The sequence below is a fragment of the Thrips palmi genome, unplaced genomic scaffold, assembly GCF_012932325.1.
Source record: "Thrips palmi isolate BJ-2018 unplaced genomic scaffold, TpBJ-2018v1 HiC_scaffold_17, whole genome shotgun sequence".
Lineage (NCBI taxonomy): Eukaryota > Metazoa > Arthropoda > Insecta > Thysanoptera > Thripidae > Thrips > Thrips palmi.
In genome coordinates this window covers 2,364,016-2,391,900 of record NW_023144626.1, presented here as the reverse complement: position 1 = coordinate 2,391,900, position 27,885 = coordinate 2,364,016, and the positions used below count along the sequence as shown (strand labels likewise).

The following is a 27,885-nucleotide window of genomic DNA, read 5'->3' as shown; positions in this document are numbered from 1 at the left end:
CGACTCGTGTCAACCGCCAGCAGGCCCTTCAGCCCGCCCCGCCCCGCCCCGCCCCGCCCGACACCCAAAACAACCACAAATTTGCAAAGCCAACTTTGCAAAAGGCATGCTCCTCTTTACGTGCCGGGGCGGGGCGGGGCGGGGTTGCCCTAGGGTCTGGTTTGCTTGTTTGCAGGCGATGCGCAAAGTCGGATGGGAGCGGAAAAACCGGTGGAAGGAGTCAAAACAAGGTGGCTGGTGTTTGTCTCGCCGGTGCTGGGGAATCGAATCCAATCCGGTTAGGAAAATGGCAGCAATCAATCCGGCCGGAAAATCAAAATGACCGCCGCCCTCTTGGATCCGACAAGTGCACAGTAAAGAGAGAAACGAAGGCGTAGTAAAACTGGGGAAGCGATGCTTCGTAAAATGAAGAAGTACCTTGCGCCAACAAATGCTTCAACACCCCTCCGACTCTGCGCGAGGAAAGTCGAATTCTGCTCCAAGCTCGTCTCCGATCCCCGGCGTACCGAGGCAGCGATAGCACCAGACATGACGACTTCGGCCATGACAGGTAATCACTGACGTCACCGCGTCACTATACCCGACATGCGCGGACAACTTTCCGGAACTAGGGAAACGCCTCCCGCGGCGACGCCCAGCACTCGGCGAAAAACTCCCCGCCGATCAAATCCACTCTGTTTTTCTTTGTTTATTCTTGCAGTGCGGTCCCATTATTTTTCACCGCCTTGTCTATCTTGTTTCACTCCACTTTATAGAGAGTAGTTCGCCTTGAGAGACGGCGTGACGAACTCCCTGATAAGACACGACGGCGCGACAGCCGGCTCAGTGAAAAGCGGACTGTGTTTTACTCCACTGACAAAAAGGCCCAGTCCAGTGCGGGGACGGGGCTCCGCCTAAAGTGTCCCGCCCTGTCTTTCGGGACTGACGATGCCACCCGGGCTTCCGGGGGCCCGCCAGCTAGCAGCGCGGTCATCGACATCGATCGGACTAGACCAACAGACTGCACAATTCATGGAAGGCCGCGCCGGGCGAGGCGGGTCCGCCCGCCGACCGAAAGGCTGTGGGAAAAGCATCGCGGCGTCCTCAACGGTCGCCAGAGCAGCCACACGCGACAAGGGGGCGGCGCGCCGCGGCGGACAGCACTATGGACACGGTTTGCGCTCTACACCCCAAAAAAAGGAGGTCCTGCCCTTGGACGGTGTAACTTATTGTCAGCGGCTTGGAGCCCAGCGTGTTATTTTCATTCCGACTACAGCACGGCCGGCGGGACCGAACAGTGGCCAGCGGGGTGGACGGTCCTAAACCGCGCCTGGTCGTTCTGCCCGGGTCCGGGCCGCCATTCGCGCCGTTGCATAGGAAATTATGGCGATGCTCCCTTGCCCCCCGATACTTGCCACAACCACCCACGCCAGCCTAGCCGGCCGGGCCGGGCGGGCCGCCAGGCCCAACCCCGACCAACCAATTTCCTGGCAAACCAATGCCGCCGCGCCCCTCCCTCGTGTGCGTGTGCCCCCCTCCCCCCCTCTTCCCCAGCAGAGCCAACGCCGCCGCCACTCAGCCGTTACATGGCCAACCAATAATCGCCCGCTGAGAAGGACGAGCCCACCGTCGCCTTGCAGCCACGCACGCCCCGAGGCTCGGCCCGGGGCTCGGCCAAGGCCGCGCGGCGCCGCAAACGGGCTAAACTGGCCCCAGTGGCCGCGGCGGGGGGCACACTGTAGCCGGCGCCCGGCCAAGAAAGATGGGGACGGGCCCTTCTGGCCGAGCCACCGAGTTCCAAATCAGTCTTGGTCCATTTCCCGTCGCCAATTAAAAAACTGTCGTCCGGGGAGCGGCGAGCGGCCCCAGCCTCAGCCTCCTCCAGCGAGCGGAGCGCTCTCCGCGAAAAAGGCTTTTTTCCCGCGGCGCTGACCATCGCTTCACATTATCCCGGTGACAAATTTACCTGGACGAGTTCTCACGCAACCTGAGAAGACAGCCCCCCGTTCCTCCCCCGGCCCCCTCCCCGCCCTCGGCGCGGCGTCGCACTCTAGCCAGGTATTATCTCTGCTGCTCCAGGCAATTTATGGAAGGTCCCCTCCGTGCTTCTATTGTCTCATTACGTGCCGGCTGTGCTGAGGGGGGGAGGGGCCCCGGAAACATGAGTTTATGACTGTGGCCTCTTGCAAGGGCTCACGGCCCGCGCCTCGCCGACACCACGCCGTGGCTGAGGCGGCCGCCGCGCCGCCGTGCCGCCGCCGTGCCGCCGTGCCCCGACTCGCTCGCTGTCCTCGGATATGAAAGGGTTACAGCCCCCCGCGGAGCCAGCCGCAGCAGAAGGCGCGGCGCGGTCGAGGAAGCAATAAAAAAAATGGTCCTGAAAAAATTATGTCCCGGCCCAAAAAAAGGAAAAAAGCAGAGAGGCGGGGGGCTTTGCTCTGCTTTGGGTGTTGCGGGACGACCGAACCGCCCCGCGTCCTACAGTGTCCTTCCAGGGACGCCGGCCGGGCCCCGCAGGACTCTCAGGAGGAGCGCGCTCATTTTTGGGGCGGCCGGGAGGGGGGGGGAGGCACTCCAGTGATAATGCCGCAAGTTGGCGAGCAAACTCACGCTGGTGCATCCCTACCCATGATATGCGCTCACCAAACAAGCAGACCTCCTCGCGAGGAGGGGGAGGGGGGCGTGTGGGATTGGTTTTCCGGTCAGGAAATTGGCGAGTGTTAGCGGCGGCAGATAACAGACTGTATATCGAGGAGGTAGGTTGGGGACGCGGGGGCCGCCGCGGTCGGATCGGCGTGTGTGTGTGTGTGTGTGTCCGTGTGCTGATGTGAGTGTGTGTGTGCAGCACCCTCTTGCGGCGCCCTTAAGTTTGTCGACAGCGCTTGCCGGAGTTAGTCGCGGCCACAACTTCCATATTTTACGAGCCCACCGCGAAATGACTGCGAGCCAACGCCACCGCGGTGATACGAGTCAACAGCGAAGCCAGCGAAGCGGCGCAACCGCGAAACGCGAGTGAGGACACGAGTCGAAACTCGAAGCGAACGCGCCGTTTTTCGAGTGCAGGCGCCGAGCGACGCGCAGCTGCATCATGGTTCGTGCCCGTCCCGTTCGCGTCCCGTTCGCGTCCCACAAGTGCAGTCCAGAGTTAGTGTGCCCGATATGTTTCCCGGCGGACGGGCCGGGCTGTGCCGCGCTGTGTCGGGATGGACCCGAAGTCACAATCTAGCCCGAGGGCCGGTGCGAGCCGACTGTTGGTGTGTGTGAGTTTAAGTGCATGCGCGCGCGCACGAGTGTGTGTCGCACGCGCGCGCACCCCCACCCTCGCAGGGGTTTGTAAATGCACTGCCCTGCTGCCAAGCATGTCCATAAACACAAGCACGGCGCGCGCAGTAAGCCTGAGTTAAGTGGCCGGGCACAACAACTGCGGCGTCACTGCCACACCCCGCGCCGCACAGCCCCGCAACGCGCGCTGCTGCAGCCAAATGTATCCTCAGCACGACAAGGAGGCTCGCAAGGAGGCCACCAAGAAAGTGTGGCGACATGAGGACTGACAAATCGTCCCGCTCCTTGTGTGTGCGAGGCGTGGGCGTGTGCGTGTGTTTGTGTGCGGTGGGTGAATGTGCCAGCGGGTGAGGAAAGGCCCAGTGCAGGAAGAGGGGGAGGGGGAGGGGGAGGGGGGGGGGGGTCAGGCCTCCGGCGATGACCAGGAAGAGTGATGGTGGAGACTGCCGGCCTGCGGGCCACGCGGGGTGGTCCTTGCTCAGCACTGCTGGCCGCCCCGCCCCGCCCCGCCCCGCCCCGCCCCGCCGCGCCCTGCCCATACCGTGTTGCTGACAAGTGTAACGTCCACCGCAGCAGTGCGGCCAAACTACCCCTTCAAGCCCCCACCCCTCCCTCCTTATTTCATCCAAGAAAGGAAGGAAGCCTTTCTCGAGCCTGCAACCAACAAGACAGCAGCCCAAGGCACACAAACACAGACACGTGCGCGCACACACACACCGCAATCGCGCACGCGCGCACACAAACGCGAACACACACACACACACAAACAATATGAACGGGCGCGAGCTTGCGCGCGGCGCGCACCCTCAGGCAGGAACCAGGGGGAACCAGGGGGAACCAGGGGGGAACGACGAGGTTGTTGTACCCGGCCCGGAGCGTCTCTGGTGCAGGTTGGTGCCGCCGGCGCGGAACTGCGGTCGACAGCGTCGCACGGCGGCGCTTCGAGACCACGTCGGAGACGCCGTGCAGGGGCTGCACTAAATCTGCGCGGCCCCGCCGCTCCTCAAAATCGACAGATCGCCGAATATGACACGGTGATCGAGCGGAAGGAAGGCCCGGAGCTGCTCGGCTCGGAGGGGACCGCGGAGGGGACCGCGGAGGGGACGCGCTTCGGATCAGCCGCATCAGCCGTCCCGACTCGTCCCGACTCGTCCCGACGAGACGGCCTTGTTGCTGCGACCGCGAATAACAATAAATCAATGTCGGCAGTAATGCCTCCCCCTCCTCTTTTCCATTCGCCGTGGCTCGCGCCTCATCGGCACGCAGCGACTGCAGATGGATGCAGAAATATGAGTCATCCTCCGTTTTGTCCCGCTTATCCCGCGTATCTGGAAGACTTTGACCACAACGATTTTGGCTTTGACCGCAACGATTTTTCGATCAAGTTGGTCAAAGAGTGGTCGAATCTCGGAATTTGCTGATTTTGCTGACTTTGGGTGGCCACTGTGTCCAATCTAGTCGCCGTAAAAGGCTTCCCTCGACGCCCTAGTATTCTTAAAACCCTACTCTTTCATGCCCTGTATCGGGAAGACGTTGACCACAACGATTTGGGCTTTGACCGCAACGATTTTTCGACCAAGTTGGTCAAAAAGTGGTCAAATCTCGGAAATTTGCTGATTTTGCTGACTTTGGGTGGCCACTGTGTCCAATATAGTCGCCGTAAAAGGCTTCCCTCGACGCCCTAGTATTCTTAAGACCATAATCTTTCATGCCCTGTATCGGGAAGACGTTGACCACAACGATTTTCGCTTTGACCGCAACGATTTTTCGACCAAGTTGGTCAAAAAGTGGTCAAATCTCGAAAATTTGCTGATTTTGCTGACTTTGGGTGGCCACTGTGTCCAATATAGTCGCCGTAAAAGGCTTCCCTCGACGCCCTAGTATTCTTAAGACCATAATCTTTCATGCCCTGTATCGGGAAGACGTTGACCACAACGATTTTCGCTTTGACCGCAACGATTTTTCGACCAAGTTGGTCAAAAAGTGGTCGAATCTCGGAAATTTGCTGATTTTGCTGATTTTGGGCGGCTACTATGTCCAATCTAGTCGCCGTAAAAAGCTTTCCTCGACGCCCTAGTATTGTTAAGACCCTACTCTTTCATGCCCTGTATCGGGAAGGCTATTGACCGCAACTAGTTTGGGAGCGGTAGCCTCACAAAGTTGGTCATGAAGGGTAAAAACATAATGATATCGGGGGCCTTTTGCGGTCTTATCCGCTGGGGCCTTTTGGGGGCCAGTCCGAGCCTGATGGCACCTCCTCATGGACTGAGACTGAGAGGCACTTTCTTATCGACTGAGAGACACCTTCCGACTGAGAGGCATCTTCTTATCGACTGAGAGGCATCTTCTTACTGAAAGCACCTTCTTATCGACTGAGAGGCATCTTCTTACTGAGAGGCACCTTCTTATCGACTGTCGAGGCGGTGAGGCAGCCACCTTGAGGTGCTGGCTGCTCGCGGGGCGTCTGCTGGCGGGGCTGGCGGGGCTGGCAGGGCTGGCAGGGCTGCCACTGCAACGGCTTTGGAGAGCGTCCAGGGACTGTTAGCGCCTCCCTTCCTTATCAGCGCGGAGGTCCCGCTCCAGCGGGCCGTCACTCGGTCTCTCTCGCACTCACGGGGCGTCCCGCAGACCGTGGGGCTCGCCAAAGGACTGTGCAAAGTCGGCGGCCGGCCGGATAGAGACGGATAGATGAGCAAGGCCGCGCCTCAAAATGGCGCCGGCGATGGAAAAGTGGCCCTGAAGTCCTGAAGTGTGCAGATGTAGGAGGGCGGGCGCAGGGCGGGCCCAGGGCGGGCCATTGTCTCGGGAAGGAAAGGATCGCCCTTGTCCTGTCGAGGAGGGTGCCAAGGGCGGCAGGCAGGGGCGGCTTCAGGTGCAAACCGGGAGGGAGGCGGAGGCGGGCCGCCTCTCAATGGAACTGTCTGCCAGCCGCGCCTGCCCGGGCACGTCTGCCAGCCCTGCCTGCCCGCCTGCTGCCTGCACTTGCCCTTCTTTTGTGGCGCTGGCGGCGCTGGCGGGGCTGGCGGGGCTGGCAGGGCTGCGGGCAGAGACAGCGCGTCGCCGTCGTCCCTAGACCCGGCGCCCCGTAAACTACACGCCGCCTCTCTCCATACCTCCTCGCTTCCTTTTCGCGCCAAATTCCGACTCGCTGTTGTTTGCGGTTCGGAAAGGGGGTGGGGGAGGGAGAGCGGGGAAGAGAAGGGGGGAGGGAGGGGTGGGGGAGGGTGCTGTCCCGAGCCATTCCGAGCCGTCACCCTGCGTGCAGTATCCCCAGTGACACGGCAAGGCGGAGGAACGCACACATACACACACGCGCGCGCGCGCACACACACACGCACATACTCCTCCCTCTCACCAAATGACGCGTCGCGCCGACACCTGGCCGAGGCCCGGCCCCTGACCTTGCCGAGGGCCAAGGGCGTAGGGCACATGGGGCCCAAGGGCTGCCACACTCTAATCCCACTCCGGTCCGTCTGGGCCGCGCCCTTCCACCAGAGAGAGAGAGAGAGAGAGAGAGAGAGAGAGAGAGAGAGAGAGAGGCCACGCCGCCACCGTTTTTCCTTTTCTCTGCATTTCTTTTCGCCTCATTTTTTTTTGCCAGCCTACTACTTATTCGGCCTGCTAACGATACCGCGCCGCTTTCTTGCGCGTTCCGCAGCCGCGTGGCCGTACCTGCAGAGCGGCAGGGCCGGCCAGGGCGTTTGTCGGACCGCCGCTAATTGCTTAACGCGATTATGCGCGCTAAGGACCAAACGGAGAGGGGAGGGGGAAAACATAAAGAGACCGGCCAATCGGCACAGTAACCCGCATTTTTATTTCCCTACCTCTGAAAAAAAAAAAGCTTGGCCGGTTTTATTTTTCTCTCATTCAAAATCCGGTCCCGATTGTATTGCGCTGACAGTGTGGAGAGGTGTGCCCTCTAGCGGTCGGCCTAGGACACATACCAACATTAGGGGGAGGGGGGGGGCAGAGAGAGAGGGAGAGAGAGCAGCAGTCTTTTGTTGCGCGGTCTTTCCGGTGTCTAGTCGTCTCTACGCCCAGTAAATGCAATTTACGTGAAAAGGCCGAGACCCCGTCGCGCTGCCCGTGAAAGTGACATGGCTTCTCATTGTGTGTGTGTGTGTCTGTCAATGTGTGTGTGTGTGTGTGTGTGTGTGTGAGTGTGTGTGTGTCTGTCAATGTGTGTGTGTGTGTGAGTGCGGGGGCTGTGTGCCGGGTGTGGCGTGCGGCGACCCTTTTGTTTGCACACACCGAGGTTGTCGGGTCAGCTTACGGCACGTCATGGAGGCCACGTGTGAGTGTGTGAGTGCATGTATATGTTTGTCTGAGTGCGTCTGTGTGTGTGTGAGTGGAAGAGGGGTTTCAAGCCTCAAAGGGCAGCGGCGTCGCGGCGCGTTTCAAAATTATGAAGAATCTTGGCGATGCGACGCGATGTGAGGGGATGCGAGGCGATGCTATCTGCCGGCCGCTACCCTTCCCTGCCTTCTGGCAGCGCCGCGGGGGGGGGGGGGGGGGGGGGGCTTGCTGCTGCTGATGGAGATGAAAGCCGTGCAGCCCGCACCCGCAGACACGCACACACACACTCACAGCCAGGCTTATAGAGGACACACACACACACACATACACACACACACAGACTTGTGAGACCAGGTAAACCAAAAGTTCTCTTTTTCCTCTTTTGCCACCGTGGTCTGTGAACTAGCCGCGGCCATCTGAAAGCACAACCGGGCTATAGCGGTTCCCAACCTTTTTCGGTTCGCGACCCCAAATTTGATACAAAAAATTTCCGCGACCCCCAGGAAAAATTTCGCGACCCCACGCGACCCTCCTTTAGCATGCCTTTGTTACGGAGTGTAATTATCTGCCTTAGTTTGGGAGCAGTATTGCCACAAAGTTGATCAAAACGGCCAAAAATGTCTTTGAAAAATCGTGTTTTGGGCCGACTTTAAGCAGCCACTGCGTCTGATCCGAGGAGGTATTTCGTCCTCCCTCAACGGGCATTTGGTCTTTGGACCTTCCTTTAACATGCCTTTGTTACGGAGTACGATTATCGGCCTTAGTTTGGGAGCAGTATTGTCTCAAAGTGGATCAAAATGGCATTCAAAGGCATTTTATACTGTTTTCATCAACTTTGAGACAATACTGCTCCCAAACTAAGGCCGATAATCGCACTCCGTAACAAAGACATGCTAAAGTGTCCAAAGACCAAATGCCCGCTGAGGGAGGACGACATACCGCCTCGGATCAGACGCAGTGGCTGCTTAAAGTCGGCCTAAAACACGAGTTTTCAAAGGCATTTTCGACCGTTTCGAACAATTCTGCCAGCCGGAAAACAGCCGCGACCCCAGGCGACCCCAACCACCTCGCCGCGACCCTTCGAAATTTTTTCGCGACCCCAAGGTTGGGAACCGCTGGGTTAGGTGGGGTGGGGCGGGACAGGGCAGGGTGCGGCGCGCAAGGGCTGAACCGACTCGGGCGTCCTCCTGCTGCAGGCAGCCTGATCACACAGGGCGACTAAACAAAGGGAGGGCAGCACGTTTTCTTCGTTCCGCTCCAACTACGCCGCGCTACGCCGTGCTACGCCATTACGTTGAGGACACGGCAAGCTCGCTTGCTCATCGCTCCCTCCCGGTTCGGTTCGGCTTCGGCTCCGCCGTCGCGACGGTCTCGACGATCCGCGCGACGCTCCGAGCGACGCGCGTTGCCGTGGCAGTTTGTTTGCCTCCGCATCAAACCCCGCTCGTGTCGTCTGAAGTTCGGCGCCCGAATCCGCCCGCTCTAAGCCCACACACCTGCGCCGCCTGCAGGCTCATTCCGGGCGCCGTCTTCTCCCTCGCACCCCCACGCGGCGCACCGCGAGTGCGAGAGAGACAGAGACGCACCGTCGCTCAGCCTGCTGACAAGTTTTCGCGGCGACTCCCTCTCACAATGGCCGCAGCGCGCCGCCTCACCTCGCCGCCAGCCTGTCTCTCTCGCACTCGAGGGGCGGCCCGTATGGGTGCGAGAGAGACAGAGAAGCGCCATTCGCAATCAGCCCGCGGCACCGCCAGGGCACCGCCAGGGCACCGCAAGGCTGGCGGCTTTAATCCCTCGGCCCCGTGATCTCGCTGATCCAGCTTGATCTCCGCATCCGTACGGCCCGGCAGGCAGGCAGGCAGGCAGGCAGGCAGGGCTGGCAGGCAGCAGCAGGGCTCAGGCAGGCAACGCCCAGACGAAAGGCTAAGTCTTGTTCTCGCAACTTGTTCCTGCCTCGTCCGCCAGGCGGCGCCAGCGCGCCCATCCCGGACACTCTGTCTCTCTCGCACCCCTACGCAACGCCCCGTGAGTGCGACAGAGACAGAGCGACGCAGCCACGCCCCTTTATCTCAGCCCTTCCGTCATCTCGCGGTGCCACTTACACTGCTAAGAGTGCCGCCCCGGGGGTGCGTCCCGGCGTCCCGGCGTCCCGGCGTCCCGACTTCCCGACAGCACGGACGCCGTAGCAGCAGGGCGTCACTTTTTTTCTCGTTCATTTCACGCGACGTCGAATCTTGGCAGGGGGTCCGTTCTCTTCAGTTTCAAGTTTCGCCAGTGGGCCAGCCACGCGAAGACGCGCCCAGCCCAAGAGGCGGACACCAGCTGCCCGGCAAGGTGGTTCTTCTGCTAGAGAGTGAACGCAAGCAGCCCAAAAGGTGACCCTTGGTTAGGTGACGCCAATCTGAAATGATCCAATGGTCCAAGGTGGCCGGAGGACACTCAAGGTGATCCAGGTTGACGCAAAGAAGCCCAAGAGGTTGACCTGAAGGTGACCCTACAGGTGACCCAAGGTGACCACAAAGGGCCAAGGCTGCCCGTCGGCGAATGGAAGGCACCCGAAGACAGAATTCAGTCCACTTGCGCCCAGATTCAGATCGAGAAATGGCAGCGATTGTCTTCGTCGCACCCCTGGGCCGCGCGGGAGCGAGAGCGAGACGGAGACCTGTATGAGGTGAGGAGATCGATCCTCGACAGGGCCTAGCCAGTCCTGCCCAAAACCATAAGCCTTCTGCCGGCGTCGGCTGCTGGCGGGGCGGGGCGGGGCGGGGGCGGGGCGGGGCGGGGGCGGGGCGGGGCGGGGCCGGGCGGGGCGGGGCGGGGGGCGGGGCGGGGCGGGGGGGCGGCGGGGCGGGGCGGGACACGGGCGGGCGGCGGGGCGGGGCGGGCGGGCGGGGCGGCTCCCTCCGCGATACATCAACACACCCCACACCCACACACACACACACACTCACACTCGCTCACACGCACACACTCACACACGGCGCGGCGCTCCCAGCGACTAGTAATAAAATTGTGCGTCAAACTTTGACAGTCCAGATTGACGGGGGAAGGGCGAGGGGGGCGCAGGGCCGTGCAGGTGCAGCGAATATAGCTCCGCGAGGCAGATTTGGGGAGGGAGGGAGGGGTGAGTGGGCGTGGATCTGAAAAATAAAAAGTTGTTATTTTTTCCCGATGCGGGGTCGTCGATTCCTCGAAACCCCCGAGCGCACGCTTCGGTCGTCGGAGCGCCATTGCGAACGCTGGCGGGCTGGCTGCGCGCGGTCTCGTTTTGAAATGCACCCAGGCCGGGTCCAATCCTCGACAAAAGCGTGGCGGGGGAGGGGGAGGGGAGGGGGGGGGGGCAGGAGTTGTCACGTCGGCCATTCTTCGGGAGATGATGGGCACAAACAACACCATCTCGCATGCAGCGCACACAAAACGACACGGCCTTCGCGGAAATGGCGGGGGAGGTTGGATCGGGCTGCCGGTACTGGGGGGGGGGGGGGGGGCAGCACCAGCACGGGCAGGCAGGGCCGCGGGGCAGAAGTGCGTCCGACGTGGCGACGCGCAGTGGGCCAGAAGACCGATGGAGACGGTCAAAATCCCGGACGCGTTTTGAGCTCTAGAGTCGCTAAATGGGACTCGAACCGAACGTGTGACCCCACCAACGGATTGCTCTCCAAACGGGGAGTCCATTGATGGGGTCACACGTTCGGTTCGAGTCCTGTTTGAGCTCAAAACGAGTCTAGAGTTTTGGCCGCCGGCGACGGTCTTCCGGCCCACTGTGCGACGTGGTGCGGACAGAAGGGAAGGGGTTGTTGCTAACGCACTTTGCTGGCTGGAATTAGGGAGGCTCCAAGAAGACGGTCGTCTCCGCCACGTCCACCAATCCCAGTGGAGTGGCGGCAAGGCCCGCAAGGCGGCGGGGCTCGATCAGTGATTGGATTGCGATGCACCACGCGCACGCACTGCGCACGACGCTCCCCTCGACGACAAGGGTTGACAGTGATAATCAATTACGGCGGGGAAAAGAAAAGTTGTTTCCTCCCCGCCGTGCCTCCGCGTCGCGTCGCATCGCGTCGCCGCGCACAGTGGGCCAGAAGACCGGCGGCGGCGGCCAGAGAGATGTATTTGTGATTCCGGCCTGGGCGCGCTCATCACCGTCGGGCCGATCGCGGCTCCACACGTGACTCGCCGCCGCCGTTTCGCCGCTCTGTCTGCGTCGCACTCGAAGGTCGTCCCGCCGGGGCGCGAGAGAGACAGGCCGGCGGACGTGCCCGATGAGCGGCACTTGAGGTTCGGTTCCGGCGGGGCTGGCCGGGCTGGCGGTCGGCCGGTGGTAATTACGGCAGTGTCTTGGAGGGGGTAACGCCTCGTCGCTCTGTCTCTCTCGCGCGCGGACGGTCGGCCCGCGAGGTGCGAGGGAGACAGCAGACCGGGCCGGGGTGTCGGGATAGTTTGTTGGAGGGGAGGATCCCAGGCGATGATTATCACTCAAACGGACAATGCGGGGGGACACTCCCTGCTGGCAGCCTTCCACCCCTACGCCTTGGCACCCACGAGTCACCCCCCCCCCCTCCCCCACTCCCCCAGGACGCACAATGGCAGCCCACGACTGACATGCGACCTCCACAAAGGAGGCGATATCCGCACCGCAAACCGGAGGCCGAGGCCGAGCCTGGCCGCACCCGGGGCGGGGTGAGGCAGGCCGCCCCGCAGACTCGCTCTGTCTCTCTCACACTCACGAGGCGTTCCGTAGCGGTGCGAGAGAGACAGAGCGACGGGGACGACTCTTTGGATGGGTCTGCCGTCGCCTGGCGTCTTCGCCTGCGGCGTCTTGGCCTGCCGCGGTGACGCTCGAAAGCAGCCTCCCTTCATTCGCAATCGGCGTCCGCGAGTCGCTGGCGGCGCTGTCGTCGCCCTGTCCGTGTCGCGTCCTTGCGAGTCAAGAAATAAGTAATCGTCGCAAACAGGAAAATGGGGGCAAGGCGTGTTGCGTTGGCTGCATAATGAAATGCCAGTCAATGCAGTGGCACTGTGTAATTAAATGAAACAGCGTCGCGTCGGCACGCCTGGCGGCCTGGCGGCTCGACACGGCTCGCCACTACGCCGCGCTACCAAGGGTCAGCGGGCCGCTTTCGTGCCCCCCCCCCCTTCCCCACCACCATGACGACGTCTCTCTCGCAATGGCGCCGCGTGCCGCGAGGGAGCGAGAGAGACAGAGCGACAAGTGGTTCGGAATCGGACTTGTGGGCGGCTCAGCCCGGTCGGCTAGGTCGGCCACAAAGGTGCGACCCACACGCTTGTCGCTCGAATCTATTTCGCCTTGGCCGCGACATCAAAGCGACACGGTGGAAGGCCGCCAGGGCCGGGCCATCGGGATTGGACGCCGAGGCCGAGATCGCAAGCCTTCGCCTCATGGCTCGACCTCATGGCTCGGCCTCATGGCTCGGCGCTCGGTTCGAAACGCGTTCGCGCGCGCGGCTGACGGGTAGCGCCTGGCGGGTAGGCACTCCCGCGACGCAGCAGTGCGTTCGTGTTGCCTACCCAGCGCGTTGCAGGGGCCTCGCCCGAGCACTGTTTTCCAAGCATGCGACGGAGAATGTACAAAAATGGCAAAAGGAACGCTAATTTTGGAAATCCTCCGCTCCTCGGGCGTGACGAAGCTGCGAGAACACACGACAGCGTGTGCGCCCGATGAGGACCATCAGCGCGCACCACGGCGCACCACGACGTCAGTGGAATGAGGTAATTATACGGCGGATCCACCGCGTGCACCGCACACTGCAGCGCGCTGTCTCTCTCGCACTCGACGGGCGTCTCCGTGGGGGCGAGAGAGACGGAGCGAGGAAGGCGGTGCGCGGAGTCAACCTGCAGCACGGCGTCGAGTGCACGCAGCCACGCAGTGCGCGAGGGTGGCGGGGGGGCGGGGCGGGGCGGGGCGGGGGTGGGGCGGGGTGGGCGGGGCGGGGTGGGGCGGGCGTCGAGGGTTGCAAGTGGCGCCGTCTCACGCCTCACCTCTCCGAGGCGCCGGGCAGGCAGGCAGACAGGCTAGGACACTGCGCCCCACCCTTGTGCATCGCCGAGCGTCGCCGAGTGCCCGGGGCTCTGCGCGCTGGCGGGGCCTGGCGGGGCCCTCAGCCCTCGGCCTGGCGGGAGGGCCCTATAGCAGCGAGCAGGCCCTTGAGCCCGCGGCTCTCAGGCGGCTCGGCCGGCAATGACCCTACACCCCGACCCTGCAGCCTGCCTCTGTCTCCCTCGCACTCACGGCGCGGCCCGGCGCGGCCCGCGAGGGTGCGAGAGAGACAGAACGGCGAAAGCGAAGCTCGGAATCGGGCTGCAGGGCCCCGCCGACCCAGCCAGCTGCTCACAAATAGGAAAGTCATGTTCGCATCGCCATCCGCAGGGACGGCGCGGAGCCTCGGCCGTCTGGCGGGGCAGGGCGGGGCGGGGCGGGGCGGGGCGGGGCGGGGCGGGGCGGGGCGGGGCGCGCTGGGGTCGCCGACAACAAAGTGTACAACGGCATTACCGTATCGAAGGTGCAGGACCGCCAAGGATGCCCCGGCCAGCTGCGCAACCGCTCCGGTCCCCGCTGCCTCCCTCCTGCGGTGAGTTTCGCCAATAACGCGTTTTTGTTTTTGTTGTTGTTTTTGTTTTTCGGCCACGACAAAGACGGACCGACTAATGAAGTACCCGGAGCTCCCTAATAGGCTTCCGGGACGCCAGCCCCACCCGCAGGCCAACTCGGAACGGTCTCTCTCGCACTCATGGGGCGACCCGTGAGGGTGCGAGAGAGACAGCGAATCAGCGTGCCGGGCACTGCCGGCCGCGCGATCCCGGTGTCGCCCACAATCGACTTGGCCGCCCTGGCCGCCCTGGCCCAGGACCTGACAGCGGTAGGCTGGCTTAGCAGTTACTTGTTGGGGCAACTTTAAACAACTGGGTCATCGAAGCGGAACGGCGTTGGGACAGCCTCACGGCCTCACGGCCTCACGCACAGCGTGACAGCGTGACCGCAGACACCATCCAAACACAATTTGTGAAACATTCAACAAATGAATTTGGAAACGCGTAGTCGCTCCCGTACCAAAACCCCCCGCTGCAGCACGAAATCCGAGCGGGGAAGTTGTCCTCGGCAGGGCGAGGGGCGCGGGAGAACGTGGAGGAGGGGGGCGCCTTGCCCGCCTTGCGCCAACAGTTTTGAGATTCGCGCGACAGGCTGATGGTGACGGCTCTGACACATACGGCGGGGGGACGCGGCGTCGGCGGCGCCCTCGTCGAGGTCCTCGTTCTCGTCGTTCGGGAGCCCCAAGTGGTGTGCACATGACTAGCAAGTCGGCATCCCCTTTCCTTCGTCGTCGACGAGCACAAGGCGGGCAAGGCGGGCCGGGCGACCCTCAAGTGCCACTCGCACGAGAAACGGAGCAGCCGCCTGGCACTGGGGGGGAAATCACCTACCAAAGGGGGGTCTTTGCGGCGCCGTCGCCGCCCGCCGCACCTCACCCCGCCCCGCCCCGCCCCGCCCCACCCCGCCCCGCCCCGCCCCGCCACGCCGTGTCGCACAGAAGGTCAATTCCCACAGTGTGATTGGCGCCTAACGAAGCAATGCCAAGCAATGCGCAGCAAGGGTGGGCCCGCAGCGGGGCGGGGCGGTCACCACACTGGGAGGCGTACCGGCGCGTCCGCTTCCTCGACCGGCACCGCCGCCTCGCCGCCGCTGCCCCTCGCGCTGCCCGAACACTTGGAGGGTTCACCTCTCCTCTTCATCATTTTGTTCATTTTCTTAGCGCAGATAAAATACAGAAAACGTTACAAAACAGCGCAGAAGTGACGCACCACACATATGACAACAACAACAACAACAACAACAGCAACGTCGACGACAACAACAGGCATTGTGCAGACGCGGCAGCACGCGGCGAAACGCGACCTCCGGTTTTTGTTCCCGCCTAAACGCCGCGCCCTCCCCTCTCGACGTGCTCGAGACGCAGCGACGCGACCCAGCGCCGCTAAAACCTGGCATTCCGTCGAGTTACGGGGCGGGGCGGGGCGGGGCGGGGCGGGGCGGGGCGGGGCCGCCGGGGGCCCCACCCGCAATAACCCACCACAATAACGCCGTACCTCGGCGTGGTGGTGCTCCACAAAGGTAGCAGGGGGTGTAAGACGCCGCGTCGCGCCCCGCCCCTGCATTGTTAGTGGCGAAGTGAAGCGTTAACTCGGGGCCGCGGCCTCGCAGGGCACTGGCGGGGCTGGGGGCGCTGGCGGCGTGCTCGCTTGGCACGCGTGACAAGAGCGAACCGCGGCTCGGCACAAAGGCTCAAAGCACTGCTGGGCGGGCGGCGCGGCGCGGCGCGGCTCGGTTTGTTAGAAATTAATAGACGAAAAGGCACCAAGTGATGCGCCACCGGGGCGGGGCGGGGCGGGGCGGGGCGTGGCGGGGCGCTTTTATTCCTGCCCTCTTGTTCGCGCGGCGCAGAGGCGTCCTCCGTGTGGTGGAGTGGCGGCGAGGTGAACAGGAGTGTAGTCTCATTCCGAACACTGCTTGGTCGCTTTGTCTCTCTCGCACTCCGACGACGCGGCGCCGCGTGAGTGAGCGAGAGAGAAAGACGAAGGCACTCCTCGGAATGGGTCCGCCGTGGCGGCAGGCCCAAACAAATCGAGGCGGCCGCGCTCAACCCGTCTCGTCCATAAACCACGAGACCAATTAAGGGGAGGGGGAGTTGCTCCACGTGTGTGGTCACGGCGCCGTCACGCCAGCGAGGCAGCGAGGCATAGCGAGGCTCAGTGAAACAAGAAGCCAGCCCCAAAAGGCAGACTTGCCACACGGGGCAAACTGACGAACGCCTCGTGTTGACGAACAAGACTAGTCATTCGTGGCATACGTGATCATGCAAGAATAAAGATGTGAATCCTACTGGCGTGGCCATCGGCGTGGCCATCGCGACGCAGGGTAACCATGGCAACAGCGACCGGGGGTTGTTCCGGAATCGAAAGTCCAAAGAGTGGCGAGGCGAGATGGGCGAAGCACTCGCTCAACATGCAGGTTGGGGGCGGGGGAATCCACGGGTATTCAAAGGAGTATCCATGACCGGAGGGATGCGCACAGTTGTTTTTCTTTTTTTTTTCGTCCGCTTCTCTTTCCCTCTCTTTGTAAATCAGCCCGTTCCTCGTCCGCGGTGCGGCAGGGCCGGGCAGGGCACAGCAGCACCCAGCTGATACACAGGTGTCTGGGGAGGGTGGCGGCCGCGGCGGCACTGTCGAGCCGTTCTCACAGACAACCGCACTGGCAAACAGCGCTTACCGCTGCACGCGGCCGGGGGGGGGGGGGGGGGTGTAGAAAGGTGCACAGCTTGGGCAGAGAGCGGTCCTGTCCCGCCGGCCCAGCCCTGCCCAGCCCTGTGTATCCCCCCTCCATCTTGGCTTTTGTTTCTCGGACCCCTCGAGTATGGTGGCTCGGGGTCTTTATGCCCCGCTCTGCTTTATTGTGTGTGCGACCTGCGAGTCCTATATATACCGCCCCTTCCTTCCATTCAGGTTGCGGACCCGCCGGGGCCGGCCGGGGACGGTCCTTACGGGTTTTCAAATTTCCTGCCCCCCTTCTGGAAAAAAAAGATCGAGTGAAGTGTGCGTTCTTGTTACACTTCACCGTTTGGAAATGATTTTCGGGTGGCACACTGAATTTCGGTTGTTCTTTGACGACTCAGGGAATGTAAAGGACGTCAAGAAGCAAAGAGGTTTGAATATGTCCCTGCTTTTTCCACCCTTCCGTTTGTGGATGATTATTGCATGCGCTCGGAGAGGCCGGCCGGGCGGACGGAGGACGCCGTTGCACTCCACGGCCTGCATAAGGGGCCGGGCCGCCGTCCGCGGAGAGGCGGGTCAAGCCTCGGGTCAAGCGGCGGCACCGAACCGAAGCCGCGCTCAAGACCGAGGCCATCCGGAAGGGAGGCACGCCGGGCACGCTGACTGGGTCGAAGGCATGAATCAGGGATAGCTGCTTGCAGGCCGAGTGCTTTCCGTCGTCGCTCTGTCTCTCTCGCACAGACGGAGCGTTCCACATGCGCCAGAGAGACAGAGAGAGACAACCGTCTCAACCTGTTCCGGCCTCAATTACACCGCGGCCGGCACGGCCACTCAGCCTCGGAATGGAAATCCGTGAAAGGGCTGCCGAGCGCTAAAGCGAGGACGCGACCACGGCACGGTGAAAGCGCGCTAGCGTGCTGGCGAGCATGCACGGAGGACCGTGTATGATGCATGCATGCATGCACACATGCACACACACACACACACACACACACACACACGGCCGAGCAAGCCTCGTATTAGTCCGGTCCGCTCCCTTAACATTTTTTTTGTTGTGCCCAGTGGATACGAAATGCCTTGAAATAAATTTGGGTGGCGGTGCCGCCAGCCCGACCGGCACACCTGACTTTTTAACACGACCATAAAGCGGACCAAACCTTTTGTAGCGCGTGCAGCTGTTTCGCCTTCATTCTACGCCGGGCGGGGCGGGGCGGGGCGGGGCGGGGCGGGGCGGGGCGGGGCGGGGCGGCCCGCCGGGGGTTGTCGTCTGCACAGTTTTCCTCCAACACTGGCTGCGCGGCTTGCGCGGCCCGCGCTGCCTGTGCTGTGCTGCCGCTGCGACAACAATGGGGCCACGCCACTCTACTCGCCACTTCCCCAGGAGCCCCACTGGGGGCCCCGCCTGGCCCCGCCCCGCCCCAGGACCGGCGTGTGCTCTGTGCCGCACCCAGTTTTCTTTTCAGCAGGCCCATTATTTTCTGCTTTTATCTCTTTATTCTGTCCTAGTAATTGTGTATTTTGCGCCATTGGGCTGCCTCGCCTGGGGTCCGCTGCGGAAGTCAATTTGAAGCGGCGGTGCACGGGGGCGAGCGGGCCCCATCCCGCGACGCACTCTGACGAGCGCGCACGCACACACACACACACACACTCTCTCTCTCTCTCTCTCTCTCTCTCTCTCTCTCTCACACACACACACACGAGCAAACACACCTACTCACACACACACACACACACACACACACTCCAATTTGCGGGCCTATCGTCTCGAACGAGAGCTCGTTACTACGGCTTCGTCATGCCGAAGATCACGTACGTCGTCCACTTGTTCCGAGCCAAAATGGCAGGATCGGGTCGTTATCGCTGGTGTAGTCAAGTGCCCGGCTCTTCCTGTTTACGGAAACTCTCTGCTGGTTCTAAAATAGGGGAGGCAAAAAGTCAAACAAAAGAAACCCGCTTAAACAGAACGAGTATTCAGTAATGAGCAGTGTCGCCTCTGTCGATGAAGAAGCCGGCCTTTATTGGGGAATTGGAAACAGAAGCAACATGATTGTCCGTTAGCGGCAACAACGTGTGGGCCGTGGGGCCGTGGGGCTGTGGGGTGCGGGACCCTTCCGAGGCTTCACATTAATGCGTGTCCCTTTGGCGGTGAAGCTCTTAAAGTCCCATAATCACCCACTAGCAGGCAGCCCTCCAGTCGATGCCGAGCCCAGCACGCAGTTCCATGGAGGACATAGGGGTAAGACGGGGCACAAAAGGGACGCCCGCCTTGCGGTACAGATCTCTAAATTCATTAGCGCGGAAAATCCTGAAATATGAATAGGAATGTCTTGGCTGGACTCACCTGTTTCCTCCTCGTCCCACTCCTCGCTCTGCTCGGCGGACCACTCGTTGGTGGCGCTGGCGGAGGCGAGCTGCAGCAGCACCAGCACCACGACGGCCAGGTGCAGGGCCAGGCCTCGGAGGCCCAGGCCTTGGAGGCCGCGGAGGCCCCGGCCTCGGACCATGGTCGCGGCCTAACGACCGGTCATCCCAACTTGCACAACGGCCTCTTCCCAGGGGAAGCCCTCCTTCCTCCCCGCCTCGGCCGAGGCCCTCAGCATCAATGATGGACGATCCGGGACACTTACGGCCCGTTCTAATGACAACCCGACCAGCTGGGCCACTTCCACGAACCGGCCGCCGCGGTGGGAGGAGAGAACTGCCGGGAACCTGCGGGCAGAAGGAGACGGGAAGCATGAGTCGTCACGCAGCGAGGCGGCGGGGATGAGCCACGAAATACAGGCATCTGTCTCGAAAACGGCGTTGTGCATGGGCTGACTTGACCGTTAAGGGGACACCAGTATTTCGCAGCGGGCCACTTCCCTCGTTGGCGCGGCCTGGCGGGAAGGTCCCTCACAGGAGGCCCTGTGCAGTGGGGTGCTCTCCTGGGCAGGTCGGCCGCTCTCGGGCAGCGGTGGCGGCGGCGGCCCCGGAGGAGCCTAAGCCCGTCGCGGAGCACCGCGGCACCGCCAGCCGCCTCCAAGAAGACCCCGCACCCGCACTCCACCAACAACGACCGAACGGTGTACCGGTCGAGTCGGCCCCATCCTCGAGCCACCCTCTCCGATTTGGTCCAGTTTGGGGTCAACATAATGAAACAGGGCTGCCCTGCCGGAGCCCTGCCGTCCCCTGCTACGCCTGCTACCGCCGTCAAAGTTTCGGGAGCGCATCTGGACGGACGGCCGGCGAACTGGCGTGGGGCCATCGCCCGCATCGGCTGGCATCGGCCAATCGGTAATGGCCGCCATGGGCCGCCCCCACCAAGTCCACCAAGTCCACCACCAAGTCCGCGACCGCAGCATGATACACAACCGATCCGGAAAACAAGGCGACACGCTGCACGCTTGGCGAATGGAGGAGTGCTTTTCTTGTTGTTTTTTTGAAAAGCCCGCCGAAATCACGCACAATGGAGTGGAGGCGGCGCGTCATTTGTCCCGGCCGTTGGCGTTGGCATTTCAAATAACGAGAGACTGCAAAGCAGGTTGGGAGCGCCCCCCCCCCCCCAACACACACGCCCACACACACGCACACACACACACACACACACACACACACACACACACGTGCGTGTCACGGTGAAAGCAGCGTGCGGCCGTCCATTGAAGCGCGGATGAAACGAAAGGAATGTTCAAAGTCCCCGGAAATTCGGATTTCGCAGTGTGGCTGCCGCCACGGCTCCCGGTCGACCCCCGTGGCTCCCGTGTTGCGGCGCTGCAAGCAAGCATTCCCCGCCGCACCGCCTGCCTCCCTTTCGCCTCTCTCTTTTTTTCAAACGCCGCAATCCCGTGACCTTTCCTAGGCAGTGGAAATAAATAGAGGCGAGGCTAGAGGTAGACAAACAGTGGATGAAAGGGGAAAACGCGTACAAACTGACGTACTCGTTTGTTTTTTAGTACGCTTGTTTTTGTTCATTTGCTGTTTTTTTTTTCAGCTGGCATACTCTCCCTCAACTCGCACCGAAAAAAAAGAAGGGAAAGAACTTTTTCCGGTACCTTTACCGTTTGGTGACAGGGGAAAAAAAGCGCTGGCCATTTGTATTCGTTTGCAGGTTCACCCGTTTCCTGTTCCGTAATCAATTCGCTGCGCTGCGCCGTGGATAGACACTTGCACGCGCGCGAAAACAAAGCTCGGTCTGACAGTGGTATTTGTATCAGCGGCCCAAAAACACGACAAAGATAGGAACGCCGCCGAGCAGTTTTTGACCCCCTTTTTTACCTGCCTGCTACAACATCCTGTCATCAAGCACGCGATAAAGCGACAGTGTTGGGCACACTTGTTGCGAGCATCGAGTGTGTGTGTGTACGCTTATATTCGTGTTTGATGCCCATGTACGTGTGAGAAGCTGATCCTACATGAGGCTCAAACATTCCTGGCACAATTCCATCCTCGTACACACACACACACACATGCACCCGCGCACGCGCGCGTGCCAACACACACCTACACACACACATGCACGCACACACACACACACACACACACACACACACATCTGCGGATCAGCACTTGCAAGCGACACAGCAGGAATGTGCAAAAACGCTATTCGTTTGAGGGCCTGTTGGCGTGACGTCATCAGCAACTTTGGCCTTCCACCGCCCGCGGACCACGCAATGCGCGCAACGCGCCCACAGCGGCCGCGCCACCGTGTTTCCGCCTGGCTGCCAGCCCCGGCTGCCCGGCCGCGCCGACCGCCCTGGCCGCGCGGGCAGCAGCCGGCCAATCGTTCGCAAAGCAGCAAATAAAAATAGTACTCTGATTGGATGGAATTGCCGCTCCACTGTGAACGACGGTTCAAATGTTCCCCCTGCAGCATTCCGGAGCAATGGTGGGGCCGCGGTCGGGCAGGCACTGCCATAAAAAAACTCAGGAATCCGCCCAGGTATGTTATTCATAACCCCCATTTTCTTTTAATTCTATACATGCAATTCTTTTACTTAATATTTTTCGTTTAGGTCAGTCAAAAATGAGTCGGTTCAGCTGTTTTGTCGGTCTTATGTGGGTAGGCCTAGTAGACCCAGTGCGGTATAAACCAGTCAGTTATCCAGTACAAGCGAAAATGAACTACGGGTTTGATGGCAGTCATCCTTGTCTGACCCAACGCGACGCTGATCTGTGCGGGTGGGTGTGAATGTGTGTGTGTGTGTGGGGGGGGGGGGGGCGTCGCTATGAATTAGTAACGACAGCTCACCGAGCCGCACTTAGAGCCAAAACAGCACATGATTATTCTCAGGCCTCATTCCGCGTTCCCTCGCCCGCGGCCTGGCCCGTAGGCCTGGCCCAGCCTGGCCTAGCCTCGCCCGGTCGGCCCGCTCTATCCATCTGGAAGGAAGAGGAAACGACATTAAATTTTAAGGGCGGCCGTCGTGGCTCGGCGTCCTCGCGGCGTCCTTGCGGTGTGCCCTCACAGGGAATGATTCAAGAATGGATTCCAGGTGATTAATGAAACGGTTTGGAAGGGACATGCGGGAGGGACTCCGCGGCAACACCGTCAAAAAAGGTAGGGATTTTCGATCGAACCAGGTGATGGGGATTCGGTTTCTATAGATTCGTGCGGCAAGTGAATGACAAACCACATGGATTCATTCAGCCGATTGGATCCGAAATTTTCAGTGTAGGTGCTTTGCCGAACGTCTCCCGCGAGGTGCGCCGTCCACGAGACTCGCGACGGAGCCTCTGCCTTGGCTTGGCTGCGACTTGGCCGCCTCGGCACGGCCGGGGCCCGCGGCCCGAGCGGCGGCCCGACGGGCCCGAATATTCGAAAACGGTGCGCGGAATGCACGGCGTGGTTTATGGAGCCTATTATTCAGGCGCCAGAAACGCGACAAGCGGTTTGTCATTCGCCCGATGGATGGACGCAGTGGAGGCAGTGGACGCAGCGTGCACCACACTCATCCGCCTCTTTCAACCCCCGCCTGTTTCCCGTCTGTGAGTGTGTGTGTGCGCGCGTGTGTGTGCTTTCATCAGCTGTCGCGCCGTGCTTTATGGTCGCTATTTATGCTCGGTGCTCGCGGTTCCAATAACGTCCCGCCAAAGCGACTGCATCGGAGCGAGCGAGTCAATACGTAATAAGAGTGGCGTCTGCGTCGCCCCGTCCATGTCGCACTCATGGCACGTCCGGAAAGGGTCAAGGTGAGAGAGAGAGAGAGAGAGAGAGAGAGAGAGAGAGAGAGAGAGAGAGAGAGAGAGAGAGAGAGAGGAGAGGGGAGGGGGGGGGGGTGTAGAATCACTCCGCGCCTCGTCGAGAGGCACGATTAGCGACCAGACGGCTAATGCTTATTCGTCGTGGACCGGGGCATTATCTCTGTGTCGCAGCGAGCCCGCCTGCCTGCCTGCCTGCCCGCCTGCCTGCCTGCCTGCCTGCCTGCCTGCCTGCCTGCCTGCCTGCCTGCCTGGCTGGCGTGGCGGGGCACCATTTTCGGGGCCACCCAGCACCCCGCCCGCCCCACACCGGTCCGGGGCACTGTTTTCTTATCGGGCCAGACGGAAAAAAGGGGGCGGTGCTCGTTGCCTGCCGCTGGAGCCGCTGGAGCTGCTCGCTGCCGGAGTCCTGCTTGAGGCTGAGGCGGCCCAGGCGGCCCGGGCGACCCAGGCGCGCAGAGCGAGTAAAATAAAAGCGGGGAAAAAGCGGGCGCGGCGCGCATTCCGGCGAGGATCTTTCTCCTCTGCTTCTCGTCCCGCGGGAAGAAAGGAAACGGTGCTATTCGTGTTTCGGCGCGCGACGCGCGGGAAAAATATCCCAGGCGCGAGGGGGAGGGGAGGGGGTTTTGAACCACGGCGGGGTGCTGGCCTCACCCTTCGCATGCACTGCTCGTCGCCATCTCCTCCAAACACAGCGACACGTCGCAGGACTCTCTCAACTTACCTCCAAGCACCTTGAGGACGAACTTAGCCTCCCCCCATTCTGGTCAGCCTCCCCCCCACTTCCTTGGGTGGCGCCTGGGCCACCACTTGTTGTTTTTGGTGGGAGCCGCCAAGCCACTAATCCTTTTCCACGCACACACACGGAACACACAAAGACGCGCGCGCGCGCGCGCACACACACACACAGACAGGCACACATACACACAGGCGTGCACACACACACACAGGCACACGCACGGGCACACGCCTCTTCCGGCCTATGTTAACCTCGCAGTTGTTTGGCGGGCGCAAACACGCCGCCGAGTCCGCGACCTAATCGGCGAGGAACGTGCGTGGGTTCGAGTACCGGCACCGGCATTCCCTCTGTTTTTATTCTTTGCGCCACCATCCGGTATATTTTTAGGCCAGCACACTGTAGCTTCCTCTTTTGCGATTAACGTCCGTTGGATTGGGACATCCGGGCAAAGCTGTGGTCCCTGACGAACGGAACTATTAGCCTCCTTCCAGAATTTCACTCGATTTTTGTTTTCGTTTTTATTGGAAACCTCATTTCTGATCCAACCGGAATAAACTATGTAGGACCAAGACGCCACCTTTGATATTGAGCATTTTGACGAGCGGGGCGGGGCGGGGCGTGCCAGTGCGTACCAGGGTGCGGCGAGCGTAGCCGCGCCGCGGAGGCCGCGCCATAAACTTCCGACTGGCCTTTCGGACGGCGCGGCACGACACGGCACGACACGACACGGCACGGCGGGTCCTGCGTCTTGATACTGTTATTCGCTCCTTACATAACTCATCATTTATTGGCCATCTGTTCTCCCTCGAGAGGTGCGCTGTCCTGAGACTGCCGCGTACTGCCGCGCTGCCCCTGTCTCTCCGGGCTGATTCCGCACAGGCCCCGCCGATATTTCTTTCCCCGAGACATCGGGCCAGAACGCTCACCTGAGCCGCCGCCCAGTCCGCCCGCCCGTCCGCCCGCCCGGCCTCCAAGACCACGCCGGTCGAAAAGAATAATCCGAGTCCCTGGATGCACGGCCGGTGTCGGCGTGTAAGTGTACCCCCCCGACCCAGAGTACCCCCGGGTGCACAACGCCTAGGGCCATAGAACCCTGGGGTACATGACGACTAGGTTCAATGTACCCAGGGGTACAATGCGCCCAGGTGCCAGGCGAATTGTACCCCGGGTACAATGCGGCTAGGCGAAATGTACCCCGGGGTACATTTTGCCTAGGCTTATTGTATCCCCCGCCGGCCGGAGGAGGATGCACGTCGCCTAGGCGCAATGCACCCCCCCGGATACAAAGAGCCTAGGCGAGGAGTATCCCCTCGGCCGGCCGGAGGGGGATACAAAAAGCCTAGGTGCAATGCATCCCCCCCCGGATACAAAAATCGAGAAAAAAAAGAAGAAAAAAGGGGGGCCCTTCTCCCACCTCCGCACACAGGTCGGAGGGCCGCCTGCAACTTCGGTGGATCGGGGGAACCGGTGCTTTACAGGCGGCGACCCCAGGGGTTCTCGTCTGTATATGGGCCGGGCTTGAAGGGCGGGTTTGACAGTCTCTCTCTGCCTTGAGAGCCTTTGCTTTTCGCGGGGTGGTCTGTACCAATGTACACCCGCTGTCCGGCGCTCTCTACCAAACATACAGCTTGTTTAAGGGCCAGCTTCAAAGGACTTATCATCTCCTCCCGACGAATCAGGAGGACCCACCCGCGACCAATTACGGGTGGCTGGATTGACGGATCAAATACTCCGTCGCTCCAGTGCCGAGGCCAACCCGCCGAAGCGCAGTTGCTTTTTAGACACCCCAGCGGAGTGGCCAGGTGAATGTGACTCTGACCACTACGCTATCAAGCTTGTACGTCTGGCGTCGTGTTGGACGACGGGTTTGAGTTGCAGTGGAAGGAAGCCAGTCGAAAAATGTAATGAAATGATGGGAGTCGATCCCAGGACTCTACTGCCGGGCCGCACGACTTTTGCCGCTCGCCCACCACGGCCCATGACGAATGGAGCGGCGTGAGGCGGGCTCTTGACGCGACAGGAATGGACCGACCCGGTCAAAATTTCACAAGAAGTTTGGGGAGTCGAACCGCCGACCTCAGCACGGAGAAGCGACGCCTCTACTCCCTAGACCACCACAGCACATGCAGTTTGTTGGCTGCAGTCACGGTTTTCAACCACACTGGGCGAGGCAGTAAAAATAAATGTTAAAGTTCCTATAGGAATCGAACCCCCGACGTGTGGGACTGTTCTACACGGCTCCGCTCTGATGGCCTCAAACCGTTCCACAAAAGAAAGGAAATCGAAAAAAAAAATTGAGATGCCGGTATTCGAACACCGCACTGTGCAAATGCGATCGAACGTCTGTAACATTTGCGGTGTTCGAATACCGGCATCTCAATTTTTTTTTTCGATTTCCTTTCTTTTGTGGAACGGTTTGAGGCCATCAGAGCGGAGCCGTGTAGAACAGTCCCACACGTCGGGGGTTCGATTCCTATAGGAACTTTAACATTTATTTTTACTGCCTCGCCCAGTGTGGTTGAAAACCGTGACTGCAGCCAACAAACTGCATGTGCTGTGGTGGTCTAGGGAGTAGAGGCGTCGCTTCTCCGTGCTGAGGTCGGCGGTTCGACTCCCCAAACTTCTTGTGAAATTTTGACCGGGTCGGTCCATTCCTGTCGCGTCAAGAGCCCGCCTCACGCCGCTCCATTCGTCATGGGCCGTGGTGGGCGAGCGGCAAAAGTCGTGCGGCCCGGCAGTAGAGTCCTGGGATCGACTCCCATCATTTCATTACATTTTTCGACTGGCTTCCTTCCACTGCAACTCAAACCCGTCGTCCAACACGACGCCAGACGTACAAGCTTGATAGCGTAGTGGTCAGAGTCACATTCACCTGGCCACTCCGCTGGGGTGTCTAAAAAGCAACTGCGCTTCGGCGGGTTGGCCTCGGCACTGGAGCGACGGAGTATTTGATCCGTCAATCCAGCCACCCGTAATTGGTCGCGGGTGGGTCCTCCTGATTCGTCGGGAGGAGATGATAAGTCCTTTGAAGCTGGCCCTTAAACAAGCTGTATGTTTGGTAGAGAGCGCCGGACAGCGGGTGTACATTGGTACAGACCACCCCGCGAAAAGCAAAGGCTCTCAAGGCAGAGAGAGACTGTCAAACCCGCCCTTCAAGCCCGGCCCATATACAGACGAGAACCCCTGGGGTCGCCGCCTGTAAAGCACCGGTTCCCCCGATCCACCGAAGTTGCAGGCGGCCCTCCGACCTGTGTGCGGAGGTGGGAGAAGGGCCCCCCTTTTTTCTTCTTTTTTTTCTCGATTTTTGTATCCGGGGGGGGATGCATTGCGCCTAGGCTTTTTGTATCCCCCTCCGGCCGGCCGAGGGGATACTCCTCGCCTAGGCTCTTTGTATCCGGGGGGGTGCATTGCGCCTAGGCGACGTGCATCCTCCTCCGGCCGGCGGGGGATACAATAAGCCTAGGCAAAATGTACCCCGGGGTACATTTCGCCTAGCCGCATTGTACCCGGGGTACAATTCGCCTGGCACCTGGGCGCATTGTACCCCTGGGTACATTGAACCTAGTCGTCATGTACCCCAGGGTTCTATGGCCCTAGGCGTTGTGCACCCGGGGGTACTCTGCGCCGACGGGTACAGTTCGCCTCCTACACCGGCCCGGCCCGGCGCGGCCCAGTTGACCGGTAGGCCGATCTGTGAAGGAACCGGTGAGCCCAGAAAAAAAAAACTTGGGCTAGACCACAGCACTGACCATTAAGGGTGGATTTTCCTCGGCTTACCCAGCGTGAATGGAAGTAGATTTAGTTCAATTTCAGCTGCCGTAGTGTTTTGCCGACTAATTGATATTATTCGACACCATAACTTCCATCTGATATATACCGCCCTGTTCTCCCAGGGCAGCGCTTTAAGTGTGAGTTTTCGAGAAAAACATTCCTTGGCCTGGTACGGGCGAGCTAGCTGACGCTGCCGTGTACATTCATGGGGGGCGAAGGGACTGTGAGCTTTGCTTTCGGCAGCAGATGGGGAAGCTTTCCAGGAAACGGCCCGGTTGGTTTGGGGCGGTAACAGGAGAACACGGCAGTGGCAAGCGCATGTGACAGCACGGTCCGCCCACTGCAGAGGTGCGGCGAGG

At 60.9% G+C, this 27,885-nt stretch overlaps 1 protein-coding gene across 1 annotated transcript in view; it reads right to left on the bottom strand.

The window, feature by feature from the left end:
- The window catches only part of LOC117643846 (hemicentin-2-like), a 166,533-nt gene that overhangs the window by 126,113 nt on the left and 12,535 nt on the right, over window positions 1–27,885 (bottom strand). The window contains exon 2 of the mRNA XM_034382963.1: window positions 19,181–19,548. Coding sequence (XP_034238854.1) covers window positions 19,181–19,343 — 163 coding nt within the window. The 5' untranslated portion in view covers window positions 19,344–19,548. The remainder of the gene's footprint in view (window positions 1–19,180; window positions 19,549–27,885) is intronic.